Source organism: Hyalella azteca, unplaced genomic scaffold (assembly GCF_000764305.2).
Source record: "Hyalella azteca isolate HAZT.00-mixed unplaced genomic scaffold, Hazt_2.0.2 contig15339, whole genome shotgun sequence".
In the NCBI taxonomy this organism is placed as follows: domain Eukaryota; kingdom Metazoa; phylum Arthropoda; class Malacostraca; order Amphipoda; family Hyalellidae; genus Hyalella; species Hyalella azteca.
Window position 1 is genome coordinate 111,113 of NW_025945195.1, and position 24,001 is coordinate 135,113.

A 24,001-nucleotide genomic window follows, 5' to 3' on the forward strand; every position below is an offset into this window, starting at 1 on the left:
TATTTCGTCAATTGATTCATGCATTGTCTTCAACTTTATGCAAGTGTGAAAATTTTCAGATCGATTGGACAGGTAGAAGTGTGTTAAATATCGATTATAAGATTTGTAACAGACAGACAGACAGACAAACAACAAGAAGTGAAGTTAAAGAGAAGTGTTGTGAAAAAGAGAATTAAGAAAGAAGGATTGGAGGAATGGGAGGAAATGACTGGAGGAAAGGGAGTAGAAAAGGTTTAAATTAAAAATTGAAATTGTATTTTGTAATTGGGTAATGTACATTTCTTTTTAAAAACGCAAGATATTTTTTCTATACTTTGAACCGAGAGTAAAATGGAAGTCATATCTTCCATATGTAAAATCTTGGTCTTGATGGGTTTTATTAAGGCAGAATATATAAGCTTTATAATTAGTAACGAATATTCAAGGCTGGCAATAACAAAGCCCGAGTAACGTCTAGCAAACCCGCTATTATTTAACATAATGATTAAAGGCTGTACCTGAAAAATTATAATGATAGCGGGGATTTTACCAATTCAGATGATTAGCGAGCGAGCATGAATAAAAACTGAAATATTTGTACGTTGCCTGTAATAAATTATAATCACTGGTATGCGAACATGAAACATTATAATTATCGAAAGGTGCCCTGGAAACCTTTATGACTTGTAAGCAGTTGTAATAAAGTATGATAGTTTTGTGCCTATGGGAACGAGACTTGTATAAAATTAAACAACAAAATCTGTAACAAATATAAGCATTGTGTAATAAATATAAAGCGGGTAACATACAATTCATTTTAGTATCTAACTGAGAAGTTTTCCCGCGGCTACAGCATTGCAGATCATGTAATGAACAGATATTCCCTAATAAGAAATAAGACTTCACTTAAGTCTATCATATATTATAATAAATAAATTAGAAGTCTTACTAATCACAACTCTAAATTTACGGACTCAAAATCTCGTAGGAATAACATTACAGACCATGGAATCCTCTTGATATCATCGCCTCTAAGCGCAGGCACCAATAAGTCGCCTATATATGTAATCTTATTAATGTTTGGTCGCTACAAATGGCTGACAAAATAGCCGGGCTTCAAACGACTCTGATTGAAAAATAATCAATCTAAATATCAAAAATCATGACAAGGACTAAATATCATGACAAGGATGAACTCCTTAACAAGATAGCTCAGATAACTCGCCGAGAAACAGACTGTGTAGGCATAAAGAATAAATAACTACAAGAAAAATGAATTGGTTATTGTCTGAATAATCATACACATTCTTACCCGCAGGGCGAGCAGGGAGTGGACGTGGCACGGTACGCTTTTTGCTTGGCTTTACTGGGTCAGGATGACCCACATGAAAATTCATAGCTTTTTGGACAAAGTCTCACTCATTACTACGAGTGAAGGATGAAGATGAGGCAAATGAGTATAAGAAAAAGTATTAGTAAAAGTAAGATGTGCAGGCTTTGATAATCAAATAATACTGATTACTCAATACTCATGCCTTAAATTAAACAAAGATCGTATGATGTAAAGTACTCACAAGATCCAACTTTATAATACACCAAATAACAACAATGGGGGAGCCAAAACAACACAATAACATCACCGTAACGAGTCTGAATACCTGACTTTATTCCTGAAGAGACCTGAACGTCGCAACACAGACGACGCTTGATAAATAGTTATGGTGAAAATTAGTTCAAATAACCTGTCCGTTAACTGATCGTATCTTCCATGTCGTATTACGCGACAAATGTTGAACAAGCGGTTTACATTAGCACTCATGACTGCAAATTAATGTTTCGGTACTGACCAATCAGAAACATTATAGAGTGACAGAAATGAATGACGATGAATGGCTGCATAAATTTTGTGTAATATTTTCTGTTTATGACCAAGCGTACATCAGGACGGGATGCTACGGAATCAAGGCATACGTTTAATTGTGCCGGAAATAACCTATTATTTTCAAACAACATTTATATGCCATAGTTCATGCTTTCCCTGTGAAAGAATCACCAAGGTTGTGTGGTGATGTGATGGTCTGCATAACAAACAAAGATCTATTTGTTCATAATTGGTTTTCACATCTTATAAATGAATTAAAAAAAGATTATGGTCATAGGAACTAATTTCTTAGAGCGAAATGAATTTGCCAGGGGCAAACAGTTCCGGCCGACTTCCGACGCGTTCACTCATTCCATATTCACTAATTTTTCAAGCATCCATTCGTCACGTCATTCGTCGCAGACTCTGTAGAAGAACAAATTGATCTCGACGAAAGAGAGACCGACGTGTGAAGGAGGCATGTTGCAGAGGTTCACCTGTCAGAAGAACTCAAAATAAGGAACACGAGATTCAAAAAAAATTATTTACTTTTCAATTATTAGGATACTTTTATCGCACGAAAAAAATTCTTTGAATCAAATACCGTGCGATGGCGAAAAATATTTAAAAAGGTAAAATTATCTCTCAGAGAGCGGCAAATGGATCTTAGTATAAGAACTCATGCCTGAATGTCAATCACAACCTAATTTCGCATATAAATCATTTCGGAAAATACCATAAAGGAACTTAGGTTAGTTTACTCTTTTTGAAGAACTCGCACCCGACATCTACTTCGGCATAGTTGAACTATCGCTAATGAATAAAAATAATAAATTAATAAACTAATAACTAAAACTAATACTATAGTTCAACCATGTACTTCTGTATCTCAGAGCTATCAGACAGTTTAATCTATAGTGTAATTAATAGTTTTAGTCGCAAATAAGAAACAAATTTATTGTTTAATAAGCGAGCAACGATTCTACGATAAATGATGTGTGTACTTACGTCCATTACCGGAGCACTTGGTAGCGGCAACCTGATTGGATAAGACACGCGCTGCCACAGACCAACATCAGCCAATAGGAGCTCGAGAGGCGACCTTACGGTAACCGTAGGATACGGTAGCGGAACCCACGGAAAAGTGCACAACTCGGGGACAAAGCCAGTGTCGTTGTAGGACGGGCAATAGGAGGGTGTCGCCTCGCACTCCGGGCTGGAAAACCTGAAAATAGTAGGATACAAATATATATTAATACATATGTTTTTATTTTCGGCTAAATACAAAACAAGTTGGTTATTGTCAATCGATCTTTAGTATTGAATCACTAATTGCATGATTCCATGAGTATGAATTCAAGTTTGCTGGTAAGAGAAGCGGAATTCAGGTGAAGTTGGTTTAAATTATTAAGGAGGAATGTGGGGTTTAGGAGCCATCGAATTTCATTAATGACATTTTTTCCGTTCAGCATCCACAACCACGAGTAAACCAAGGTAAGCGGTTGAAGTGTAAGCTTTTTAGAAGTTTTCCTACTCGTGTGACCGTGAATTTATAACATTTTGTGGGTTCCAAGTTTTATTGATGGTTGTTGATATTTTAATTCTTATAAATCAAACAACAAAGGACCAAATAGTTTTTACCAGTCTTTATCATTCCATAAGATAAATCATACGATATTCGTGCCCAGCTGAAATATACAAGGTCTATCTTCTGCGATGGTGCCAAACAGTAATATGATGGAGGTATGCCGCGTTCAGTACCTTCAGAGTACATGTATATACATATGCTGATTTACAAATTAAAGGTAAACTGCTTCCAGGGCTAATTTTAAATTAACTATCGCGAGTAAATTTCTGTACCAAACTTGTTCTGTCTATCTTTTTTTGCTCTAATCTGCCTCTCCGAATTCAAAGTGAGAAGCTTCATTCAAAAAATGTATAAATCAATTTTGATAGGTTGCAACGTAGTAACTCAGGTGAATTCAGACGGTGACAGCTGATAAATGATTACATTAATGCTTTGGTTACCACAGGTATTTTGTGAATGTAAAGCAGAAGCTAATAAAAGATAGAACACGTTAATGAAACAGGTCTCTGAAAGGATATGTTGTGAATAACTCACGTGAATGATAAGGTGAGGTTGACGTTACTCATGAACTTTGAGAGAGGAATGGCGTAGGTTCTGTTAACAGAGGAGCTGTTGAGGCACTCGTCAAGGCTGACGTCGCTTGTGTTCATGCAGTAGAGGTGGTTAATGGTCGCGTCGAATTCCACTATGGTGATCACGGGATGGCATGGCTCTGAAACTTAACTTAGCATAATTTAACTGAGTAGAACTTAAATGAGTGGAGCTTTACTGAGTAGAACTTGATAAAATATTAATCAATAAAACTTTGCTTGGAATAACTTAACTTAAGGGAAGCATATCGGTCAAAATCGAGAATTTTGACTTTTCCGGTTTCTAGTCTCATCTTAAAGCTGGCATTTTGACCTATCCAACGGTACGAAAACCATCTCGGTACGTCGATTTGTGCGTTCACGGCAGATCCCGAAGGGTGGGGGGTGGATGGAGCCCCTTAACAAAACCCTATGTGAATAATTCCGTCCGGGATCTATTAATGTGCAGTCTGTGGTCTCGCACCTCAGTCAGCCACGAGCTGTCATGCTGGAAGGTGTGCATGTAGTCGTTCTCTGCATCGCTGAGTGACTTCAGAGTGAAATAACGCTTACCTTTGGTATCCAAGTTACGTTATATGCCTTTACATAGCGCGCGCGCCGCCAGTCGGCGGTTTTTCGGCTCTCCCGCAAACCTCCTACTGCTCTCACGGGAAACCTATCTCCTCCTAGAGTTTTGAAGCTACAGCAATGAAAGATATACCGTTCGATTTGTCATGAAAAGATCTAGCGATTGCCAAGCCATTTTTTTCGTTTTAGTTTGGATTATATATTGCAAAATGGGGGGGGGGAATTTCGAAAATTCGAAATTTTTCAGAAAAATCATTACAGCAATAATAGAATCAGGAAAAAAATTGAAAAAGTGACTCGACAATCGCTAGATATTGTCTTTGCCAATCGAATGATATGTCAGTCAATGTTGTGGCACGTAAATTTTATGATGCATTAAATTTTCTAAAGTACCCCCTTTTTGGCCGGTTTCTATGAATTTCACGTTTTCTTTCATTTTTTCGAAAAATTCACATGAACAAAATAGTCGTCATTTTCGATTTTACATATGTGTACCAGGTTTGGAGATGATCCTTCCCTGAATATAGAAAATAGATTTGACCGATATGCTCCCCATAAAAAAAACTTGATTCAGCAAAACATAACTTAGTAAAACTTGGCTTAACAATAGTCATTGAATTATAGTACTTATCCTCTAGTGCGATGTACACAATATAAACTGCAAGGTATGTATATTGTATGTACAATATACATACAATATAAACTGCAAGGAAACTTAATTAACAGGATTGGATACATGCAATAACTGACATATGTGTCACAGTTTATTAAATGCTAGAGGCGCCGGCGTTCAGAATCACAGCGTTGCCTTCATTATAATATAATAATAATAATAGCGGTTTCAGCTTTTATTGGGCCGTAGGCCTGTCGCCGATTCTTAACATCGCAGAACATTCACAGCATTTGAGGTCTCGAACTCGCAACGCACTGCTACAATTCTGCTGTGCTTAACCGCCCGGCTTCCTTGCCGATTGAATTTGTTTGATTGCCCATTGATTGAATTGTTAACAAAAACCTTGCGTATTGTTGGTTTACTAGATCATTGTAGTGATAGAGGGCGTTACCAAGTTTTGAAGACATTGGAGGGGCGAAGCTTCTTAAATTTATGACTATATTTAAGTTAATATTGATTGTATGATTATTTATTTCAACTTATTTTCAGACCATATTATGATGAATTTGTTGGCATTTTTTTGCAAAGAAAAATAAGTTTTATGAATGAACATAAAATTATATTGATTGTCTTAAGAATTTTTTAGTGGGCTGAAAACCACTAAAATGAGTCTAATGACGCTACTGTAGAGGCAACAAAAACATGGTTCCATTGTCCAAACTTCTTAATTTCATCTAAAAACATTTCCTGTTATGTCGCCGCCTGCATTTACTCGAAGTTATGATGCATATAGCGAATAAATGCGATGTAACATATTGTCTCTATAAATGTGACGCATGAGATATACTCACGTTGCTGGCTGTTCTCGCTGCCATCGTCAGAAAGCGATAGTGATACCATGCCAATAGATCTCCTTGACCTGGACGTATCTTGCACTTCATCTTCATGGTCACTATTGTGGCGAGAAGCGGAACGTGTTGCCGACAAATCCGCCACGTGTAGACCAGGAGTTGAGTTGTAATTTACAAATTGATGATCCGTAAATTGAAAAGCCGATCTGATATTAGGAATTCTAGAAGCTCGTTTGCCGTAGTCACGAATTGGAATTACTATGCTATTGTTAAATATATTTTTTGATGATCCACTCCTCCGAAACCCTAGAATCGAATGGTCGCAATTCGGAGCTATCACATGTGAAGCTAAATGCCTCCTATAACGCCTCTTCCATTTGGTACTTTCATATCTCAAGAGACGATTCTTATAAAGTTTTTGTTTAGGGTGTACATGCTTGCCGCTGGACACATCGCGCTTACTAATCGTCTGCTTGATCTTCCGCGTGCGGGAAGGTTGGTACTCTCCCTGCCGTGCGCGGTGGCGGGAAAATATCCCATAGTGGGCATTTGCTTTCTTGCTCGGCAGCGGCTGCAAGAACAGTATATTGTTCATGGTGAGATGAGCTCTGAACTGAGATTAGTAATATTTCCATTGTTATAAACACCTATGAACACCGTTCATAGTAAGAATGTGCGGAATATAGTGGTTGAATATTCTAAATTAGGGCAATTGATCCGTGCAGAATAATAATCAGAAAACATACACATTCACCAGTGTAGGCTATGAAGAAATATGCTAATGTTCTAAGCAGTCATTAAATATAAATAATGTACGTTTAAAAATTACTTTTTAAAGAAAACACTTCTAAAGAATCCAGTGTCTCCAATGTTAAAGACGTAAAATGAATTTCTCATTCTATTTTTTAATATTAAAAAAATAATATTTCAATTTTTTCAATATATAAAATATTTTTTAAAAATTATTTATTCTGTCAACTGATTCATGCATTGCCTCCGACTTCACACAAGTGTGCAAATTTTCAGATAAATTGGACAGGTAAAAGTGTGTCAAATATCAGTTATAATATTTGTAGCTGACAAAATAATTATTTCAATTTTTTTAATATAAAAAAATTAATTTTTAAAATAATTTATTTTGTCATATGATTCTTGCATTGTCTCCATCTTTACGCAAGTGTGCAAAATTTCAGATCAATAGGATAAGTAGAAGTGTGTTAAATTTTGATTATAAGATTTGTAGCAGACACACAGACAGGCAGACAAACAAACAAGAAGTGAAGTTAAAGAGAAGTGTTGTAAAAATCGTGATTACCTTGAACCTGATGGACTCATATTCATCAGCGGCCTCTCGGGAAAAGTTATCTGGGTCGCTGGTTGACAGCTTGTTCGTTATCAATGCTGAGTCCAAATTGCTGCTGCTGATGGGCTCCAGAGATAACACGGAAGTTCCTGAAAAAATATTGTTTGGGTAGATAAAATGATTCCATGAAAACTGAAAAACATTATCTCTTTTCCAACTGATGATATTGATCTCACTTTATGAACTCCTACTGTCAATGACTCACACTTCACGTCACTTGCATCATCACTTTACTCGGTTGCCTAAGGTATAAACGATGTAATACATATGTAATAGAAATAATTTTATTGTGTTTTTGATTTAAGCAAATTAAATGTGTTATTTATTTAATGTAATTATAAAATTGGTGTCAATTCTTTTGATAAGATATGTTTTCTGACTGATGATGGCGACTTAAATTACGATGGTGACTCAAGTATCATTGACGTAAGGTTTAGGTTGTATTCGCGTTAGATCAGGACTGCGTTTTCTTACGACGTCCCCTCAACGTAATTTTTTTACTGAATTCTTGCTTTAACGCCTATTTTTTAAAGCCTATTCTGTCATAGGCGTCAGCCACACAAGTCTGCATGGATGTTCCCTCTTCAATTCCCCGGAGAAACTGAGGATTAAACTTCGCTTGTTTCGCGCCACATTGAACTAACAATGCCGAAAGTGTATGAAACAGCAGATATGATGATTTAGCATAAATACAGAACCTTGCAAGGCATAAAGTTGGCGAGCGATACAAAATTGGTGCGCGCCAAAATGCATAGTATTTGAATAATGCACAGTCATGTTCATCAACGCTGACACTTGTGAGAGACTCAAGAGATTTCTTGAGGCATATTAATTTCGGCTTGAAGGAGCTTAATGCGCTACTAGGCTATGTATACTCGTACCCTGAAGGAGCATACTGCGCCACTAGGCTACGTATACTCGTACCCTGAAGGAGCATACTGCGCCACTAGGCTACGTATATACGTACCCTGAACACGGTGGCTGCGCGTCACGAGCACGTAAGGTATGGTGGCGGTGGTGCGCAGCGGTTGCCGCATCCAACTTCCAGCACTGTCGCCAACGCAACATCGTATCTGCTCGTGTACAAATATTACATTATTCACCTTCAATTTCAAATTATGAATCGATATGAATGATGCTGAAGAAAGTGTCAAAAACACTTCATAGGTTAAGTTAACTAGGAACTATTTGATTGACCAAGTTTACCTATCTGATTTCGAAATATTTGCTTGATCGCAAGGAATATATACATGGCGACTAGGCATATGGTCCATCGCCGGAACTACTCCAAATACCACTTCAGTTTATTGTTAATATGTACGTAAAGTGAAAATAAATTCAAACGTATAAAGATCCAGTAGGGAAAGATCCGATCAGAAATGCAACCCGGGGAATACATTGGAGACGCATTCCATTATCATGCACTAGAAACACATGACACATGCAATGGATGGGTTAACACTGCGCACCGGGCAGTTGGTGTCGTCGATGATGGCAGCGTCGCAGTCTGGAGGCTTGCCCAGCACTGGGGGGCGCACGGGCTGGTAGGGACTCACGGTGCTGCTGGGGCCCTCTGACGGTGCCCCAGTCGACCTCCTGCTGGGCCACATGCAATTTAAATTATGTAAATTGCTTTTAGACACGTTTTGTGCAATATCTATTATTTTGGCCTTATGTACGTAAATTACTTTCACGTTTGTTATGCAATATAAAATATAGATGTTCGAAATGTCTAAATTGCTCTTTAATATCGTCAGACTGCATAGTTTTACAACGTTCTAATCTAACCGAATCAAGATAAAAATGTACTACTGAAATTTAACACGGGTAATTATGTTATAAAATATTCAACATAAGTTCTAAGTACCTGAATTGCCTTCAATTATGTTCGGAGATACTAAATAAAATATAGAACGATCTCCATTTTATCATATTATATAATATTAAATAACATTGTATTGTCAATATTAACAACTTTATATTCAACAACATTAGTGCGTTTGCCATCGATACCCACGTAGTGAATTGGGAAATGGTTGAAGTCGTGTCAGGTTGAGTAGAAATCGGAGCGGTGGTGCTGGGGTTGAAGTATGGGGAGGAGAGGTTGAGCGGTATGGAGGTTGTGTAGCTTAGCGAGGTTGTAACCTCAAAAATCCTTGAAAAAGTTGAAACGTTAGCAGCGAAGCCTCTTATGTTACTTCTTCAATTTAAGTCATGAGAACTACAATAATATCAACATTTATTGACAGTGAATAGCAATAGATACTTAATAATAATAATAATAATAACTTATCACAACAATATGAAGTGGAGATCACTCACTCAGTGGTAACGTCATCGTTCTGACTTCTGCGGTCGATGTAATCCATGATGTAAATGGCGGCCATCGCCAGCAGGCTGCGCCATCATTTAAACATTCATTAATCCACGTCATTCAATATAACCAAAAAATTACAGCAAATTATTGATTGAATTATTGATTGAATTACAGCAAATTATTGAATTAACAATTGATTATTCAGAAGACAATTATTCAATGCATCCTTCAAATGTTTGATTTTGTACCGAAGAGTGAGACGGTGTAGGAGTAGTGAGTACATGAATAGTTTTGAACACCACACTGACCTCTCAAGCCTCCTGCAAACCTCCATACCATAATATTTTACAACACAGAAGCGTCAATGAACTTTCGCACCATAACCCGGTGAAACTACTAATTAGCAAGGTTACCACGTACCATAACACAATGAAACTCATACCCGGCCTGGTTACCACGTAATAATACTATGCGGCAAGGGTACCACGGTAAGGTTCTCGCGTTCCAACCGCTCATCAAGTCAGATTCACGCACCGCGGGATCAATGGTGTCAAATAATTTAGTCCGAACTGACGCAAGAAATATAGACTAAAACGAGCTCGATAACAAGAATAATGAACAGCAAGATTACAGTATGAGAATACACGGTTGCAACGACAGAGTGATGATGTCGAAATCGACAATGAAAATACATTTAGAGTTAATATCGACAATGAGTTGAAATTTTCCAAACATATTGAAGGTCAAATTAATAAAGACCTCATTGGTCTTTACCCGCGGGGACCTCATTGAAGCATACAAGTATACGCATGGCTTATACAAGGTCCCAGAAGGATTACTAGAATTTGAAACAAGAACCAACACCAGGGGCCACGGCTATAAACTAAAAAAACTGCGTTATAACACATCCATGCGACAAAATTTCTTCTCGCTTCGAGTCACCGACATGTGGAACATGCAGCCTCCCTAGCTGATTGCGGCGTTGGCGCTCCGAGTATGAACGCCTTCAAGAATATACTAGACGAAGCTATGCAGGAGCATATGTTCAGTCTTGAAATGCCTGGCAAATTACGGACCAGGCAATAAGTCCAGCAGCTATCTCAATCAATCGTCAGTTATGGAAAGATCGGGTTTCAAAGGCCGGATCCCTTGTGAATCAAGTAACGAAAAATTCAAGAATCGGCAACAGGCCATGGGCTTATTTTCTTCAATGCCGACACTTCTATTCTATTCTATCCTAACAGCAATATGGTGCAGTACGTCCACCTCAACACACATCACTTCACTCACCACAGAGCCATGATGCACACCAGCACCACGGTGGTCATCTGCAGGGTCTTGTTGGTGCAGTGCTCGGCAGACGCTGGGTCGTTGTGTGGTGCTGGCCGCCGCTTGTTGGCCGTGTTGGGGCAGCTGCTGCTGCTCTTCGTGCAGCCTGGGAGGGGGGCGGTGAGAGTATTGCATTCAATAGAGTATTACTATTAAGGGGTATTAACTCTTATACCCAATATATATGTACGGGTCGCATCAGCCTATATATAACTTTTATACCGAATACTCCAGGAGGGCTAATGCTACCGTGATAATTCTTACACTTAATGGAGAAGATATAACAAAGAAATTTGTTTTTAGGTTTATATAATAATTAGGTTTTGCAAGTCAAGGTTCAAAAATGTGAACATTGAACTCGTGGTCACCGGTTATTGAAGACACTTTCTCGGGGCCAGAGACGCGGGAGGCGGCGTCGCTCCTGGAGGAGCCTGACACCAGCGACGTGCCTGCGAGATAAACGAGCACCGAATGAGGCTAGCGACTTGATGTCGCTCAGGATATGGGAGCTGCAACCAAGATTACGAGACTTGATGTTGTTCAGGATATGAGAGCTGCAACCAAGATTGCGAGAGTTAATGTTGCTCAGGATATGAGAGCTGCAACCAAGATTGTGAGACTTGATGTTGCTCAGGATATGGGAGCTGCAACCAAGATTGTGAGACTTGATGTTGCTCTGGACATGGGAGCTGCAACCAAGATTGTGAGACTTGATGTTGCTCAGGATATGGGAGCTGCAACCAAGATTGTGAGACTTGATGTTGCTCAGGACATGGGACCTGCAACCAAGATTGTGAGACTTGATGTTGCTCAGGATATGAGAGCTGCAATCAAGATTGTGAGACTTGATATCGCTCAGCAGGGGAAATTTGCAACCAAGATTGAGTGATGAAATCGCTTCTTTTTAGTGAATTTATGATATAAAGACGTTTAAAACTATTATTTTAATGGTTAATGAATATTGATAGTATAGTAATCTTATTTATTTGACAAAAAATAACCAATTAATTAACTTCAATCAATTAATGTTGAATGTATTAGGAGAAAATTTAATGGCATGAGGTTATGATGAACCAAATTAAGGCTTGCAAGCAATGATCAATACAAGATGGTAGTTGAATGAACGGAGAGATGGAAAGATATGAAATTTTGATGTAGTCTCTATAGACAATGCTGATGCTATAAAAAATAAAGAACAGTACTAACAAATAAACCTCCACACATATATACAATCATATAGACTTGTATTGATATATAGAAACAAATAGACTGGTATGCATATGTATATACAAACGAAGTTCAATATACCTAAATGAAAAAGGATAATAGGGAAATGAGCTACCTCTATAATAAGAAATTAAAAGAAATTAGTAGGAAATTGGTGATTCCTTTTTTCAAAAAAAGGAAAGTTCTATTGATTTTTTCAGAAAATTCGTTATATTTAAGAAAGAAAACTTTCATAAAAAATGTTGTTAAATAATTATTCAAAATGTCACGGAGGTCGCGGGACATACATCCATGAGAGGCAGGACTCACTGGTGCTCCTGAGGGAGGCACAGGAGCGGCGGCTGTCATGTCTCCTGACACGCGCAATTTGTTGGCTGATTTTCTCGAGCTCGTCTATCCTGTTCTCCAGGTTGTCGGTTACCTTGCAGAGCTCCTTGACGGCACCTACGTTCTCCATGTAAAGGCGGTCCTAAGGTTGGCAAACAGTCAGAACAAGAACTATTGTAATTTTTGTATCAATGTTTGAAATGATAAAGTGATATTGTTGCTGAGCTTCTCGACCGAGCCTACGTTCTCCATGTAGAGGCGGTCCTAAGTTCGATTAACCATCAGAACAAGAGCTAATGTGATTTTTATATCAATATTTGAAAAAAAATATAAAGTTATATTATTGCTGAGCTCTTCGACCGAGCCTACGTTCTCCATGTTAAGGCGGTCATAAGGTTGGCAAACAGTCAGAACAAGAACTATTGTAATATATATATATCAATGTTTAAAAATTTAAAGTAATATTATTGTCGGGCTCCTCGACCGAGCTCATATTCTCTATGCACAGCGGTCCTGTGGGTTTGGTCATGAAGTACAAGCGCCATGAGGTAGAATGGGAAATGCATTGAGAAGGCAACAAAGAACAAATTATCCATTAATAGAACTTGCATGGCAAAAGGCATGGAACAACGACTTCAAGATGCTTTGGACTCTTTGAAAGCATTGAGGTGGTACAGCTCCCCATTGAGGTGGTACAGTTCCCCATTGATGCAGCACAGCCCCCATTGAGGCAGCACAGCTCTCCATTGAGGCAGCACAGCTCCCCATTGAGGGACCACAGCCCCCTTACCTTATTGACAACCAGGAAATTCTCAATCTTGTTGCCGTCGGCGAGCAGAACGTCTCCTTTGCTCCCCACAGCGTCAGGCAGGACCTTCTCCACCTCCTGCGCGATGACGCCCGTGTCCCAGAGTCGCTCCAGACGGGCGGGTCTCGCGAAGTCTTCCCTGTACTGATACTTGACCACCCGCAGGCTCTGCACGTTCCGGAGCTGTTCCTGGGTGTCCAGCTGCGGCCAAACACTTCATTACCATGAAAATACTTTCATTACCAAATATCCTGAGCAACATCACATATGCAACAAACAATCAATATAAACACTTTCATTACCATAACACATACAACAATCAATCAATATAAACACTTTCATTACCATAACACATACAACAATCAATCAATATAAACACTTTCATTACCATAACACATGCAATAAACAATCAATATAAACACTTTCATTACCATAACACATGCAACAAACAATCAATATAAACACTTTCATTACCATAACACATGCAACAAACAGTCAATACAAACACTTTCATTACCATAAAATATGGAACAAACAATCAAAATAAACACTTTCATTAACGTAACACATATAACACACAATTAAAATAAATACTTTCAATACCATAACACATAAAACAATAGATCAATAAAACACTTTCATTACCATAACATAACACATGCAACAAACAGTCAATATAAAAACTTTCATTACCATAACACATACAACAAACAGTCAATATAAACACTTTCACTACCGTAACACATACAACAAACAATCAATATTCTCTATAACCTCGTGCATAATAGAAACATTATTGTCACGCGTTGTCACTTCTAAGATCTGCAAGTTTCAGCGCTGTTGCTCATGGGTGTCGAGGCGCGACCAACTATCTTCCTCAAACAAGACAAATAAGAAACATAAAATAAATCAATATTTCTGTATTGGCTGGCACTTCCACAACAAACATTTACCTGTGGTCACCTCTTTGATGTGGGCCGTGGCCCTAGCGTCGGAGGGGTGCAACAAAATAAAATAAATTAATATTCTGTATTACGTTCATAATAAACATCTAAGTGTCTAACGTCGTCACCTCTTCGATGTGAGTCTTGTTCATAACAAACATTCAAGTGTGGTCACCTCTTTAATGTGGGTCTTGGCCCTAGCGTCGGAGGGGTGCAGTAGTATTTAAATTTTAAAGTCATCAGTTAAATCCATATGCTGTATTGGCACGTCCATAACAAACATTTACGTATGGTCACCTCTTTGATGTGGGTCTTGGCCCTAGCGTCGGAGGGGTGCAGGAGGTGCCCTGTGAGTCTGACGTTGCCATGGACTGTCAGCGCCTCGTCAGGACGGTCGGTGTTGATGCCCACGCGGCCGACGTGGTAGAGGCTGTCGGGCGCCGCCCCTCGTACGAACGCTTGCTCCACGTCACTCTCGAACTGACCAGGGTTACTTGCCTGCGCCACGTATGTCATATATGGTAAGGAATACTGCATATAATAATTAATACATTAGCCAATGAATTATGTTAAGTAAATGACAAAACAATATAATTCATTTATTAACAGTAACCATTCCATATAAACAGTAACTGTAAATATATGAATTCCTTTTAAACGGTAAGATAGTGATAAAAATACTATGTAATACGGTACAATACATATTGGTAGCTTAACCTATTGTGGATTTGACTTAACAAATTCTTTTACTGGAGCTTAATTCCTCTTGCCGGACATTTTTTTGATACAGTTACAGTGTTATATAATCATTTAATAGTTGAGTAATTGAACTGAGATTGCTATTGAAGGTCCTGAACCCTGCTATTGAAGAACCTAAACCCTGCTATTGAAGGACCTGAACCCTGCTATTGAAGGACCTGAACCCTGTTATTGAAGGTCCTGAACCCTGCTATTGAAGGACCTGAACCCTGCTATTGAAGGTCCTGAATCCAGCTATTGAAGGCCCTGAACCCTGCCATTGAAGGCCCTGAACCCTGCTATTGAAGGACCTGAACCCTGCTATTGAAGGTCCTGAACCATGCTGTCCCTGCTGTTGAAGGTCTGAACCCTGCTGAACCCTGCTATAAGATCCTGAACCCTGCTATTGAAGGTCCTGAACCCTGCTATTGGAGGTCCTAAACCCTGCTATTGGAGGCTCTGGACCATGCTGACCCTGACGATGATGTTGCCAGAAGCCCTGCTGACGACGGTGAGCACAGCCTCCCCACTGACCGCCTCCAGGGCGACCACGAGCCTGAAGAAGCGCTGCTCGGGGTTGGGCTTCCCCTTCTTGCGCATATTATTGTGCGTCGTCTCGGAGAAATGCAGCCGCACAACTGTTTCCCGAGACACCCGGTCCGCCACTAGCTCAAGCCTGAAGGACGAGGCACTAAAATTACAATCTATAATGAAGAAATATCAGTGTTGACGATTTCGAACATGAAAAAATGTTCATAGCTTCCTACGGGTCTCGAACTCGAACCTCACTGCGGTTTCATCTTACTGTGCATAAACGCACGACCACCTTGCCGGTTTCGACAAGAACTTTCCCAGTTCGCTGCGGGTTTCAAACCCACAACTCGCTGCTTCAATCTTCGAGATCATAAGCACTCGGCCACCGTATTTGTTTAGGTCAGAGCATTATTTCGGACAAATTGCAGTCGTTGGCTCTTTGAACTACTGTATTAAAATTGACATCAATGTCATAATGACACTTTCAACCAGGCAAACATGCGCGATTATATGGAGATGAAGGATTTATAAACAATATACTGACTTTATTTCAGTAGAAATAATCGAATAATGAATAGCAGGGCACTTCTTCAATCATATGGCAAGATGTTCTTTCCGAGAGAAAATATTTTAAGACAAAATAGTAATTATTACCATGCGAACCAAGACTACTGTTACGGAGGCAGTGAATGATTACTTTTTTTAAACTAAATCACGAGTATTCGCCTATTACCTACTACATAAGAAAATTTTTGAGGCCGCTCCATGATGAATAATTTCAACTAAAAACATGGAATTTTATCCCGAAAACTGATAGCTTGTTTATTTTAAAAAGAGTTAGCCTACCCAGAAATCCTGGGGAATTAAAAAAAAAACTTTTATAAATGATCAAAATAATACCTTAATAACTTGTATTTTTCCAGCAAAGTCACAGATTATCGAATCACCATAGATACCAAAATGATCCTTAGCAAGAAAAAACTTGCAACAGCAGGTTTTTAGAAACATTGACTCGAACAGAATTATCCAGAAAAGTTAATAAATACCAAAGAGAAATGATGAGCATTAACCCACGGTTTATACAAGGTCCCAGAAGAATTACTAGAATTTGAAACAAGAACCAACACCGGGGCCACGGCTATACACTAAAAAAACTGCGTTGTAACACATCCATGCGACAACATTTCTTCTGGCTTCGAGTCACCGACATGTGGAACAGCCTCCCTGATAGCATCGTTGACGCTCCGAGTATGAACGCCTTCAAGAACAGACTAGACACTAGGCGAAGCTATGCAGGAGCATATGTTCAGTCTTAAAATGCCTAGCACCTTACGGACCAGGCAATAAGTACAGCAGCTATTTTAATCAATCGTCAGTTATGGAAAGATCAGGTTCCAAAGGCCGGATCTCTTGTGAATCAAGTCACGAAAAGTACAAGAATCGGCAACAGGCCATGGGCCTATTTCTTCAGTGCCGACACTTTTATTCTATTCTATTAACCTGCGAGGGTGGAAAGTCTATTACGGACGAGGCAATAAGTACAGCAGCTATTTTAATCAATCGTCAGTTATGGAAAGATCAGGTTCCAAAGGCCGGATCTCTTGTGAATTAAGTCACGAAAAGTACAGGAATCGGCAACAGGCCATGGGCCTATTTCTTCAGTGCCGACACTTCTATTCTATTCTATTAACCTGCGAGGGTGGAAAGTCTTCTTGCTCCTGTCGCTCTGGCTCTGCTCCACTTTGATCTTCTGCTCCAGGTTCTCACTGCGGACTCCGTAAAAGTTCAGCTGGAAGTGACTGAGCGGCAGCGTCTTGTCGTCCGCTCTCGCGTAGTGAGGCGACGCTAGCACCTGTTTCGTTTAGCAGGTTACTTATAATAAAAAAAGCACCTGTTTCATTTAGCAGGTTATTTATAAGAGCAGATGTGCTGTGGGGAGATTGGCGAGGAAGACTAAATAATTCCCTTCGCAACTTTGACAATATTTATGCCAATAAACTAAAATTAGTATTGCAAAACTTAGTTTTGAAAATAGTCAAGGGTAAATAATCATAGAATAAAATTAACATGGGGACAAATGAATATATCGTTTGAAAAGAATACTAATGATTCGTTTATCTTTTGAAAAGAATACTGATCAGGTTCAAACTTTTCAAACACATTTGAATTTCACGATACTCAATGTTGTCGAGGATTTACTTACTCAGACAGCGAAAAATATATCTCAAAATAATCACGAATTTAATCAATTAAATTCTGTAACTTTTTTTACAAAATAATTCACTGAGATTTTTTGACAATCTCTGTCATGACAAATATTCCAAGAACTCACCTCAGCCTGAATGGAAATTTGGAAGTGATTTTTCTTCTGGCACACGAAGGCGTCGTCGACCGCGGAGAATGTGAAGCCCTTGTCAGCGCTCACGTCCAGCGTCGGCGGCGGTCTGAACGTAAACAGTAGAAAATGATTGACATCTGGTCTACATACACGTTATCTACAGACATATTAACCGTTGTCAATGCTATTTGTTGATATCTGGACTACAGACACATCTACAAATACATTAACCATAGTCAACGCTATTCGTATCTTAAGTACTCGAAACGAGACTTGCACTTTGTGGGAAAAGGGTTCACCTTTAGTCTACATGCTAGTATATTGCTCTTCGTCACGACTATCAGCAACTAAAAGCACGGCAAAGACAGATATTAATAGTGTAGGATGCTCTTCGTCAAAGGATGCTCTTCGACAAAGGATGCTCTTCGTCACGACTATTAGTAATTAAAAACATGACAATGACAGATATTATTATCTAAAACGTGTTAACATTTCACTTCTATAACACTAAAGTTTCTTTTTCTTACATCTGTTGAGTGGCGGCATCAAGGAGAGCGCACCACGTGGCCGGCTGGAAGGGGACGAACTGAAGGCTATGCTGGGCGCCATAGTCGCAGTCATGAACGCTGCCTGACCCAGGGTCTCTTGAGTGATCTTCTGAGGTCGTCGACATCGACGAGTCTTGATTCATTTGCTCCAGACCACCATGAGAAAATAGACCCCCGTTGCTAGAAGGCTTTTGTGACGTGATGCTAGAAGATGCTTGGTGATCGCGAGAAAAATTGGGATTCTGACATCCGTAGCGAAAGCGTTCATAATCAGGCAGTGATGAATTACCGAGGTATTTCTCATTTACTGTAATGGAACGCAAAGCTGGAGAAGACAATTGTTGTGTGACAGACGCCACACGTCCGACGTTACACGAGCTCTGGTAATCTACAAGATTTTCGGTGTAATCTATGGAGGTGGCGCCCAGATCTGTCGTTCCTGACTTAACAGCTCGGGTGACATCGAACTGAGTATGAATTCTGTGATCCAAGAGCGAAATATGAGCCGCAGGCATGGAGAGGCTTGGCGTCCGAGTAGGACCCGATGTGCCCGTAGGACGCGGCGGAGCCCCGGCGGTGCCAGGCAAGGATTCATTGGCATATCCGCGGCTCGGAATTGACAGAGGAGAAATTTTAGAGATGCTTACAGCTTGTGAATCTGGAAGTTTATAGACATAATTAAAAATAAATATTTCTTGTCACTTGAAAATCTACGAACATAGTTTCATTTCAATCAAAAGTCATTTAAAGTTTCAATCAAGTGTTTCAATCAAAAAGTCATTTAAAGGCACACTATTTCAGCAAAATGAGTATTACTGTATAAACAATAGTTCTACCTCCATGGGTCGTTCACGAAAGTATATCATAATTCTGAGTTTTCATTTTAAATAAAATAATTTAATTGGAAGAAGGTCCACGTAGAAGATCTTTACAGTATTTTTAGTAAACATTATTGTCGTATTTTCTCTCACCAGCAGCAAGAGACCCAAACTTCCTTTGGTACTAGTGTTAGAATGACGGGCTCGAGCTCACTGCAAGCCTACTGCTCGTAAGGAGACAGGGACATTCTAACAACTATTCGAACTTGGGTCTGCCCTTCTCTTACTTTGGATGTGCCCTTCTCTTACTTGGGTCTGCCTTTCTCTTACTTGGGTCTGCCCTTCTCTTACTTGGGTCTGGGCCGTCCTCTTTGCCGCATGCGCCGGTCTGCAGACCGATCACCTCCCCAGCCTCCCCCCGTCGCCTCTTCGTAGCGGGGTGAGGTGAGGCATCAGCTGTGACTGCTAACAAGTAATTCATAATCATTCTTCAGAGCTTATAGATTATGCCATTGAAATAGTGTCAGTTGATGATGGTACTTATGAATAAACTTAGGAAGTAGATTATATCGACATCTTGAAGATCATAATCAATGAAATTTCCATTTCTTTAGCTAAACAAAATGAAGTTAAAACTATAACAGTTGCTCTCTCCTGTGATCCAAAATTTCCAAAAATGAATACGATTTCTACAGATTTTATACGAAGATTTATGACTCACTAGGTCGGAGGGAGAAGTGGGGGGTGAGGGGGGAGAGGGGCTCAGACCCCGAATCGGGGGGACTCTCAGGCAGGGCGTGGCTGGGGATGAAAATGTCAACGAATGATTATTCGGGGGAATGAAAGCGAATTAATTAATTGTATTTGGGAAATTTCAAGGTTAAAAATAAACCAGTATATAGAGTTTGTGATTTTTTGTGAATATGTCACACTAAAGCATTTCAACATCTTGGATCTATCACCTGAGACGAGGCTAGAGCTGATACCTACATAGTGCCTGCCTTCAACTATGGTGATAGAACAAATTTTTTAGGCCTAGGAAAAAACTTTCATCTCACTAATTAAAACTAATTAAAAAACTCACTCCCTAATTTAATTAATTTTGTGCCTGCTATCCATCGAAATAAGTATTAAAAGAAATTGAAACTTTTAATCTTTTTTTAAACTTCAGCTTGTAAGTCAACTTCTAGCGCTTTCGTATATTTTAAATACGGGAAACGAATCATTTCGATCCAATAGTTGGCAAGGCAAATTCTGTTCCTTGGAAGCAATTGTATACCAAACGACACGTGCGCTTTTAAATAGACGTACAATATACACGTGACGTATAATATACAAAAGACGGCACGGGGGCAGCATGCAGCACGTGACGTATAATATACAAAAGACGGCACGGGGGCAGCATGCAGCACGTGACGTATAATATACAAAAGACTGCACGGAGGCAGCATGCAGCACGTGACGTATAATATACAGAAGAAGGCACGGAGGCAGCATACAGCACGTGTCTTCTTATCAGGCAATGATTCTGCGGTGATAAGGACCAATCGAGTTGCTTTCCTCATCCCAATCGTGATAAAAGATCTATACACAGCTACTGTTAGCAACTGTTAAACTGTTAATGATCTAATGAATATATCTGTTCATTCAAGCACTGAAATAATATGGTAATTTATGTAATTTATACAAGAATTTGTCCGAGTCTATTCTTGCATGCAGCTCAAACGGGCCTAGCACAAAATTCTTATTTTGTCGATTTTTATTTGATTGTGAGTTCGTGTGAAATTCTGGCATTGGAGAAAAATTGAACGTGCTTGATGCAGGTTACATGACAATTTATTTCGAAGAAAATTTCAGCAAGAATCGTACAGCAAAAAGACAGTGAAGAATGACTGAAAAGTTCCAGATTGCTCTGGTTTTCTCCGGACGGCTGGGGCCACGCAGGTGTCATCGAGCTGATAAAACTGAGGGGAACCCGCATACGATTTCAACTGTCGAAGGTAATTTATCACATCCGAGGTAATTTGGGCGTGTTCATGTGAGGAATTCATTGTATTCAGTGATGATGAATAGAGTCATGGGACAGTCCTCTTGAATAAAATGCTGGCAGGATTAGAGATGAGTTCTGACTATAGGACTGGAGCGTTGTTGTTCTAAGAGGCTCGGGGTAAAGCAATTTCTGTGGATAGTATTTTCTGGATATCGATTGGTGAATATAGGATGGTTTCAGTAGATTTATAATAATAACGAGACCTGGAAGTGGCCTGCGGATTGAAATGAAGCTCATTCGATGTTAAAGTTGCACAACTTTGTTCGTCAGTATGTTCCCCGACAATATTTCCAGTAGGAGAACAGTAATGAACAGAACTTACAGTTGCTGATGAACAGAACTTACAGTTGCTCCTTGACCGTCAAGGAGCTGTTTGGGACTGATTATTTGAAGACGTTATGTATTTTTCACGAATTTCCTTGTGACGAAGAGGAACAAAGCGTCTTTAATTAATTAAGAGGAAAAATGCTCTGATTAACTAAGAGATAAATAAAGATCACCTGTAGACCAGTTGCTCGGGGTGGGGGTGGGTGATGGTCGGCTTATGGTCGGCCAGCCGACGGTAGTCGTCGCTAGCGCTGACGTCGAGGTATCTGATGGCACGTACAAATAGCTTCATACAAAGCACGTACACTCAGAGGAATGAGTAAAACATTATCCAAATAGCGATGCAGTTTCTGCTTTCATTTAGATCATCCTGACCAAGCTCGGCGCGGCAAAAAAGCATATTAGTGATACGTAATAATTAATGGAAGTTGCTTCACCGAGGAGAGATACTGGGCGTGGACGTTAGTTCATAAGTAAGTTCATAAGTTAGTCCAAAAGTTAGTTCAAAAGTTAGTTCATAAATTAGTTCATAAGTTGGTTCATAAGTTAGTTCATAAGTTAGGAAATTTAGTTCATAAGTTAGTTCATAAGTTAGTTAATAAGTTAGTACATAAATTAGTTCATAAGTTAGTTCATAAGTTAGTTCATAAGTTAGTTCATTAGTTAGTTCATTAGTTATTTCATAAGTTAGTTCATAAGTTAGATCAGAGGTTAATTCATAAGTTAGTTTCTTTTGCTCCCTGCCGTGACTTATTGTCACCATTTCTGTAATTTGATTTGAAAAATGGTGTAGAACAATACATATAAAACCCACCACTTTATCTAGCACACGAAAAATGGTGTAGTACAATACACATAAAACCCACCACTTTATCTAGCACACGAAAATTCAGTCAAGTAGCCAGGTAGTAGTGTTATCAGGTACGGAGCTAGCGTTATCAGGTACGAAGCTAGCGTTATCAGGTACAAAGCTAGCGTTATCAGGTACTGAGCTAGCGTTATCAGGTACTGAGCTAGCGTTATCAGGGACTGAGCTAGCGTTATCAGATACAGAGCTAGCGTTATCAGGTACAAAGCTAGCGTTATCAGGGACTGAGCTAGCGTTATCAGGTACAGAGATGAGGATGATCCAGCGATATCAGCAACTCACCCGACGTTATCAGCAACTCACCCGACGTTATCAGCAACTCACCCGACGTTATCAGCAACTCACCCGGCGTTATCAGCAACTCAGCCCACGTTATCAGTAACTCACCCAGCTTTATCAGCAACTCACCCGACGTTATCAGCAACTCACCCGGCTTTATCAGCAACTCACCAAGCGTTATCAGCAGCTCACCCGGCGTTATCAGCAACTCACCCGGCGTTATCAGCAATTCACCAATCGTTATCAGTAACTCACCCAGCGTTATCAGCAACTCACCCAGCGTTATCAGCAACTCACCTGGCGTTATCAGCAACTCACCCGATGTTATCAGCAACTCACCCGGCGTTATCAGCAATTCACCAAGCGTTATCAGTAACTCACCCAGCGTTATAAACAACTCACCCGGCGTTATCAGGCAGCACATCGTTGATAAAGCTGTCCAATTGGCTGATATCAGGCGCGTCGGTGCCCAGGCTGCTGGACCACTCGCCGTCTGATAGGAATATAAAGAAATTAAAATAAAAATATAACAACTTGGTGAGTTGAAATTTCATTCATGGGTAATGAACATAAATATTAATGCGCTTCTACGATTACGATTGTAACGATTATCTCGACTTGAAGGGTCTGCCTAAATAATATACACGCGATTATTAATGGTAATGAACATTTTATAGGCATAGAACTTCAATTTAATCCGCTAAATAAATATGTTATTTCTGACCGCGGCATTAACGATTTTTTAATTCTGATTGAGACGAAACGCTGACAAGCTTTCAGGAAAGGAAGATATACGATCGGTGGAAGCACGCCGTGATAGAAGATCCCTACCATATGACAGCATTGCTTCTTATTATTAGTCTCTTTACATTAAATGTATTTCGGGGTATGGCACTATAATGTTCAAATTAGAGGGACAGAGCAGAAATCTGAATGCTTATTACTAACTTAATTCCTCAAGGTCAAGTGACAATTGAGGAGCGAATAATAACGAAACCTCGTTCTCGAATTGACAGTTTTTGTAGTTATTGGTTCTAGCAACACCATGCGCACTAAGTTCTGGCCGCTTGAGCAGTCGGCGCACTCGTAATGTGATGCTCAGACGCCCATGTAATTCAAACTACACGGAGAAGTTCT

At 39.5% G+C, this 24,001-nt stretch overlaps 1 protein-coding gene across 1 annotated transcript; it reads right to left on the reverse strand.

Annotated features, from left to right (window-relative positions):
* Nucleotides 1-738: 738 nt before the first annotated feature.
* Nucleotides 739-23,357, reverse strand: LOC108675904 (the record flags this gene model as incomplete). Its single annotated transcript, XM_047884374.1, has 22 exons — nt 739-2,337; nt 2,849-3,065; nt 3,963-4,146; nt 6,050-6,620; nt 7,365-7,501; nt 8,380-8,485; nt 8,882-9,008; nt 9,430-9,567; nt 9,735-9,809; nt 11,020-11,164; nt 11,427-11,507; nt 12,595-12,754; nt 13,403-13,621; nt 14,662-14,862; nt 15,577-15,778; nt 17,328-17,488; nt 17,969-18,080; nt 18,502-19,180; nt 19,692-19,805; nt 20,062-20,141; nt 21,891-21,983; nt 23,267-23,357. Coding segments are annotated over 22 exons (3,980 nt in total), but the record flags the coding sequence as incomplete, so codon positions are not given.
* Nucleotides 23,358-24,001: the final 644 nt, after the last annotated feature.